Source organism: Astatotilapia calliptera, chromosome 7 (genome assembly GCF_900246225.1).
Source record: "Astatotilapia calliptera chromosome 7, fAstCal1.2, whole genome shotgun sequence".
NCBI classification, from domain to species: Eukaryota; Metazoa; Chordata; class Actinopteri; order Cichliformes; family Cichlidae; genus Astatotilapia; species Astatotilapia calliptera.
This window is the reverse complement of record NC_039308.1, coordinates 35,705,847-35,713,514: the sequence shown is the minus strand read 5'-3', so window position 1 is coordinate 35,713,514 and position 7,668 is coordinate 35,705,847. Positions and strand designations below refer to the sequence as shown.

The following is a 7,668-nucleotide window of genomic DNA, read 5'->3' as shown; positions in this document are numbered from 1 at the left end:
ACACATCATCCACACAAGAGCGTCAACAAATTCATTTTTGGATATTTGTTTCAACAAATAATAATTTCACTGTAATTTCACTCAATATTTTCACCTGGAAATCCATGACGTACCAGCAGCAGTTGACAGTCCCAGAACCATTAAACTATGAGGTTTATGAAGATGACAGTGTTGTAGCTACTTAACAAAAAAAGGGAAGAAAAAAACAGTATTTCATATATTTGTGCATTTTAATTTAGAGAACTGGAACATTATAGGCTGGAACCGAAAAATAAAACCAATAAAAAACAAAAAATAAAAACTTAAATGAACTAATCAAAGAAATGAAGGAGGCTTCATCTTTCTACCAAACGATCTTCGATTGTCATCCTTCCGCTCCGGCTCGTTTTGATGTCGTCAGCAGTGAGCGACGGGACAGCAGGCAGGCAGACGGCAGAGATGGCTGCTCCCGGGGAGCGGAGCGGTGGCGGACAGAGCACCGGCTGTCCGCGGGCGGTGAAGTCGTGGTGGCGCCTCGCGGTGCTTCTCCTCTCCGTGTCCTCCCTGCCGGCGGTCTCGGCGTTGGTGGAGGGTCTGTACTGTGGGAAGGAGGTGTGCTACGACGTGCTCGGTGTCACTCGGGAGACCTCCAAGTCGGATATCGCCCGGGCTTACCGTCAACTGGCCCGGCGGTACCACCCGGACCGGTTCAGGCCGGGGGAGCCGGGCTTGGAGGGGGAGACCCAGGAATCTGCACACACCAAGTTCCTGCTCATCGCGACCGCGTACGAGACGTTAAAGGTTCGTCCGAGAGTGTGGGAAGTTTGAAAGCTTTACAGTGTTTTTTTGTTTTGTTTTTTAATTTCCTCATAAAAGTTTCATTTGTTGTAATATCCACCCGGAAACTATTTGTGCCATCATGTCTACTTGATCCAATCTTGGATTACCTCAAACTGTGCTGCAGGTTTAAGTCTTCACTGCTCTAATAGTCCTAAAATAGACATGAAGTCAGCTTGTGCTTCCGATCCTGTAATATATCCTCTGATATTTGACCATCTTAATAGCGCTCCACTATTTTTAAGTTATTTTTATTTCCATATTTGTAACCTTGAACTTTTCTAGAGTAACCTTGCATGATTCATACTCCAAAAACTGGGCCTTTGTGCTGGTCAGTTCATTCTGTAAGCAAAGAGCTGTCTCTTTAAGGCCATTTGTTCAAAAATCTAACTTTCCTCTGATTGGCCAGCTTCCAGAAGTCTGCAGAGGGGTAGAGACTTGCGCTTTAGAGTTGGGATATATTCAAACCTATAAGCAGAAGTTTCCCTTTTAAACCCATTACAAAAACATGTTTAAACAAAATAAATCTTTAAAACATGACAGGTTTTAAAGTAATAACGTGGTAAAAAGCTTCAGACAGCTGGGCGAGGAGCACAAACAAATTAAATGCATGCAATACAAGCACTGATATTTTCTGATAACAGATTTTATCAAAACTGGGGCTTACAGAGGTCGTCTTTGAGTATTCTGAGTGTCAGACTCTGTATTTCTTGTATTCTGGTGAATTTTTGTGCAGCAGTTTGTACAGATTTATGCATCCATGTACAAATTTATGAAAAATATATTTCTTTGGGTAAAGGAAAACACAAAAATTAGACACCACTTGTCAAATTAAAAAAAAAAAAGTATAATGCAGGCATTCTGTCATTTTCACGTCAATGAGTCACATGAACATGAATATTGTTTACTTTTCTCATTAAATATTATCAGAGCTGACACATGCATAAACATGATGTATTTCATAGCTGATTTACACCCATGTTCAAAACTTTAAAAGTTTCCGCACATACGTGTATTTTTAGGACTCGTGTTCATCTTGACTTTGTTATTAATAAGTTGTGAGCTGAAAGGCCTGACATTTCATCATCCGGCTGTTCATTTTATTGGTAGTTACTATAGAGATAAAGTACTTAATCTTAAATTCAACACCTTTGTCATTTACATTCAACCAGAGTCTAGAGTTGCAGGTAAAGTTTAATAATCACAATCAATTGCATAAAGTTCAGTAAAAAAAAAAAAGAAGAAGAAAAAAATAGAATAAAATAAAATGTGTTGAACAGTTTAAAATTATTTCTGTAATTGACCTCAGTGTTGCTTTTAACGAAAAATGTAATTCTTTAAGAACTAATCATTTGTTCCATGTTATACTCTATCCACTGACGTATGCTCTATTGCCAAAAGTCCCGCATCCAAATCATTGAATTCAAGTGTTCCAGTTGTTGCCATGTCAGTGGATGTTGAGGCGGACAGTTCAGAGAGATCAACAACTTACTGTAGCATCAAACGCTGCAGACCTTCAAACTTCATGTGGTCTTCAGATTAACTCATGAACAGTGTGTAGAGAACTTCATGGAATAGGTTTCCATGGCTGAGCAGCCTCATCCAAGCCTAACATCACCCAGCATGATGCAAACCGTGGGATGCAAGTGAAAGGGACCCTCAATGCTTCAGCGCTGACTTCGCACCAGTGCATAAAGCAAGGTTGATGTGGAAGAACTTGACTGCCCCTCGCAGAGTCCAGACCTCCACCTGACAAAACACTTTTGTGATAAATTAGAGTTGATTGTTACAGTAAAATTTTTCAGTGCAGGGGAACTGGCTGATAAAGAGTTAGAAGGACGGATACTGTAGCTTTATTTTATTTGAAAGAAACACATTTAGTGTCCAGTGATCTGTCAGATTATAAAATTATAAAAGCAATTTCTGCCAGTTAATGTGCTCTAATATATGCTTTATATTGACTGGCAGAGAAAATGAAATGCAGCATGAGAGAAGTAGGATGAGTGGAAACCAGTATTTGACTCAGAGCTTGTTAGCTCTCCTAAGACAGAAAACCAGTGTTTTCCTCACTCCGGATTAACAAACTCAGTTCTCATAGGTGTTTTAATTCTTGGAGGAATTAAAACCTGCTGATCTTTGTGTGTGCAGGATGAGGACACGCGGCGGGACTACGACTACATGCTGGACCACCCTGAGGAGTACTACCAGCACTACTATGCCTACTACCGCAGACGGCTCGCTCCCAAAGTGGACGTCCGGGTCGTCGTCCTGGTCACCATTTGTGCCATCTCAATCTTCCAGGTAAGACCGCAGACTGAGTAAGCCATGGTTTGCTGAACATCATCTGACTTATTTACAAACCTGTTCCCATCTCTCTGCAGTACTACAGCTGGCACAGCAGCTACAACGAGGCCATCAACTACCTGATGACCGTTCCCAAGTACCGCATCCAGGCCACGGAGATCGCCAAGCAGCAAGGCCTCCTCAACCGCACCAAGGAAAAAGGCAAGAACCGACGCTCCAAGGAGGAGATCCGGGAGCAGGAGGAAGAGGTGATCCGCGACATCATCAAAAACAAGATAGACATCAAAGGGGGTTACCAGAAGCCCAACCTGTCGGACATCCTGCTGTGTCAGATCGTGCTCTTCCCGTACTACCTGACCTACTACGTGGCGTGGTACGCGTCCTGGGTGTACCGCTTCACCATCTGCAGAGAGGAGTATGGAGATGAGGAGAAGCTCTACATCATCAGGTCAGCTCAAGCTTAAGCAACAATATGAATGCCGGGATGAATGACATGAAACATGTTTAGAAGTTTCTCACCTTGCTTTATCCTCAGGAGGTACATGAAGCTGTCCCAGACTCAGTTTGACCGCCTGGAGGAAAGCACCAAGCGGACCTTCCTGGACAAACAGCTCTGGATCAAAGAAAACTTCGAGGTTGGTCGCAGTCAATTCTTTCTTTTGCTTCTTCCCTCCTACAGCCTCCTCCTTGGATATTCCTGGTACGTTTTTAGTGTCTTTGGCCTTACTTACTTCATGGATAAAGCTCCAGCTCCATCCTTTAAAGGCAGCTGGTGTTAGTTTGACCACAGGTCTTTCAGGTGTTGCACAGACTTGCAGCTGGTGATGATGGACCTTGTCCTTTTCTGCAGCCTCAGTAAACTCTGCATAGCAGGGCCAGGTTCAGACTACAGTCAGCAGCTGCAGTCTAAGACAGTGGTGCTCTACATCCAAACTGTGAGATGAAAGATTTGAAACAGTTTAATGATATCAGGGAATCACCTGACAGAAAGGAATGGAACTAGCCAGACTGGACTTTCAAAGTAAAGGCCATTGCATACCGGTGATTGGTCAGAGTAGTTTATTCAGATCACTGCAAATTCATCCAATAAAATTATGATGTCTGTGTGAGCGTCTTTTACGTGTCTGATGTGTAAATACCTTAAGAGTGTGGCAGCTTTCCAGAAGTCAGTCATGTTGTTGTCGTGTAGTCAGCATCTTTCAGCAGTTACTCCTGACCAGTCAGAAACAAACCTACCTGTAGCTCCTGCTTCCAGCTTCACCTCGTTTGCCCGTGCAGAATCAGAATTCTTAGACCCAATAGCTGTGATGGGAAGAGCTTTGGTACAGCCTTATGGTTTCAGATACTGCGTCCTCTGTCAATATATTAGCCCTTCGAGGATCCTAGTGGGACATTTTGTGCCATTCCGTTTTTTTATTTTTATCCTATTTTCGCTGTGCTGAATTAATTTAGTGAATATTTGTTCAGTTCCATACATTATCTTAAAATGTCTTTGTCTTTCAGGTGTACAGAAAAGAGCAGGAGGAGGAGATGAAGGTGAAGATGGCAACCGACACGAGGATGAAGCGGTACCGCCGCTGGATGAAGAACGAGGGGCCGGGCCGGCTGACCTTCATCGACGACTGAGCGGCACAGAAAGCATCCTCGATGACAGACACGCCTGCCTCGATGTCAACACACACACAGAGGGACGCCGCGCTGTGTGAGAAACGTACCTGTACAGAAAGATTATATAGCAGAGATATTTTCATAGCATTCGGGCCTCTGACAGGACGACGGAGGGAATAAACTGTGAGCTGAAGCTTGAGATTTTCAGTAATTTTTTTTATATCATGGCTATTTTTTATTATGTTTTTGTTTTCCAAACTAAGTAGAGGGAAGTTTAATAATGATTCAGTAATTTTTTTATTAGTATTTTTGGTTTTCTCCTGCTGGTAAAAACACTGAGTGACTTTTGGAGCCCAAAGTGTTATTAAGTGATTTTCTGTTGGATGAATAACCAGGCCGCTGCTGGTTATTATACCAAAGTGTCCTTTGGTAAGACAGCGACGGTTAGAAACATCAATCAGAAGCTGTTTGAGCGCATAAGAAACAGCTTCAGTACGTTATTTCTTCCAGGGCTTTTCTGTCTCTGATGTGCTGCTGAAGCTTTTTTTATCTGAAGAAAATGAGACGTGGTGTTTTGGTATACATTTGTGTAAATGGAAACCAAAGTCACAGCTGCGGTTTCACAACAGCTGATCTTTGTCACCCGCTGACTCTTTTTCATCATCGCTCTCCTCAGAAGTTCAGGTGGCTGCTTACTGTTTACTGCATTTCAGAGGTTGATTTTACTCTGTGTTATTTATTGTTTCCACGTTTCGTTTTAGCGAAATTAAAGTCACTCTGAAATTAACCTGCCCTGTGGTTTTTGGTGTATGAACACAAGTTTTCTGAGAGCTAATCAAACACTGCAAGGAGAATGCATAAAATTGTCATGCTATATTCAGATACATCTCTACTCTATTTGACTCATCATGAGTTAAAGAGTGTCTGGTTATTTTAAGTAATTTGTGGTTAATGAAGTTGCTTCATTAACCACAAATTCAGTTCAAGTCATGCTGGCTTGCTCTCTTTTTCAAACTTTAACGGAAACACTTGTTTCCTCTTTCACATGTCAGAGGGGTGGAGCTTTAAACCCTCAAGCCTGAAGTAAAGCAGCTGCTGTTTAATAGAAGTACCAGAACTGCAGTTCCTCTAATGTCCACTGGAGGCTGGCTCCAAAAGTGAATGAGTCCACAGTTAAAACAAACATGTTTATAACTTGATACTAAAAAAAAAAAAACTGTTCTGAAATTAATTTCTGCCTTGAAAACAACACCATGATTGGTTGGATATGTAGTACCAATTAGCACTGCCACCGCATACCAAGGACGAGTCCTGATTCAAACCTCAGCTACTTGTTAACCCAGATATAATTATCAGTCAATGTCAGGCATTTGGTCATGGTGAAGACAAGGTGCTGAAGTTCAAATCGAGCATCAGAGTGAAGAGAGGTGATTTACCTGACTTGCATCTTTGTTGGTGTCACACAGGCTGTCTGAATATATCAGAAGCTGCTGACCTGCTGGGATTTTCCCCCAAAAACATCTCCAAGGTTTACAGAGAACGGTCAGAAAAACAGAAAATATCGAGCGGTTAAAAATGTCTTCTTGATACCAGAGACCAGAAGACAATGGCAACTCAAACAACCACTCATTACAACCATGGTATGCAGAAGAGCATCTCTGGACTACAGCAGCTGAAGACCACACTGGGTGCCACTCCTGTCACCAAAGAACAGGAAACTTTGGCATAAAAAACTTAAACATGGATCCATCCTGCCTTGTATCAACAGTTAAGGCTGGTGTTAGTGCTGTGATGGTGATGTTTTCTTGGTACACTTTGGGCCCATTAGTACAGACTGAGCATTATCTAAACACCACAGCCTGCTTGAGTGTTATTACTGACCAGATCCATCCCTTAATGATCCCAGTTACTGGATTCTGGAATATGACATATAGCTCTGTGTACTCAAGTAGAGCACCTTTGGGTGGAAAAGGAGATTCACACCATGGCTGTTTAGCAGTCATGTGACACCATCATGTCAATATGGACAAATTTCTGAGGAAGGTTTCCAGCACTTTGCTGAATCTGCCATGAAGAATTAAGACAATTCTGGAGGCAAGTGGGCTTCGATCCAGTACTTGCAAGGTGTACTATAAGTTTATGGTGAGCATATAAATTAATATATTTTAATATCCTTCACAGACCTCCATATAATGCGAAAACTAAAACAACCACTTAAAGCTTTAAAACAAAAAACTAAACTGATCTAAAATCAGAAACTGAGAAGAAAACTATAACATCTCTTGTGACTTACCAAGCTTCACGAACCATTCTGTGTTCAATCTGAAGAGCTAGACTATTTGATGTTTCAGAGTGAAAAATATAAAATAAAATCATTTAAAAATATATGAAATGGCGATGTGGCTCTCTGGGTAAACATTGCTCTGCTTTTGTTTGAACTATAATTAAATCACACGGGAGCATGTGAGCACTACACCTTCATTGCTCAGTCTGAGCTCTAAATCACCGGAAAATGAACGATGGTAGAAAGAAGACGACGCACACCGTGTCAGGTTTTCCATTAACAATAAAAATTATTAACATACATTTTTTTAAACATACAAAAACAAACAATACAAGGCAAAAGGATGATAGAAGGCCCATGTCATTCCAACATTAACCACAATAATCTGGTATCATAATAAGAGCAAAAAGGAACCAACATAACCTGGCTGGGAGTCGAGTCTTAGCAACGACGCGTTATTTAGTTAACTGATTAAAATAGTGCCAGCTGAGATGATCACAATCATACTTCTTTTTCAATGAAAAACAAAACAGATACACAAGTGCAGAGACTTACAGACCTCACAGAGGGTCTGTCTTCTTTTTTCTTTTTTTAAAGAACGGTTATAATAATAATAATAATAAGAGCTTTAATCTGCCTTTGCAACTAACTACATT

General features: G+C 41.4%; 1 protein-coding gene across 1 annotated transcript; it reads left to right on the top strand.

The window, feature by feature from the left end:
• The first annotated feature begins 375 nt into the window (after positions 1-375).
• Positions 376-5,515, top strand: dnajc25 (DnaJ (Hsp40) homolog, subfamily C, member 25). Its single transcript, XM_026174530.1, has 5 exons — positions 376-780; positions 2,965-3,117; positions 3,198-3,568; positions 3,656-3,755; positions 4,624-5,515. The coding sequence occupies exons 1-5, from the start codon at positions 391-393 to the stop codon at positions 4,744-4,746; spliced, it is 1,137 nt and encodes a 378-aa protein (XP_026030315.1). The 5' UTR covers positions 376-390; the 3' UTR covers positions 4,747-5,515.
• The last annotated feature ends 2,153 nt before the right edge of the window (positions 5,516-7,668 follow it).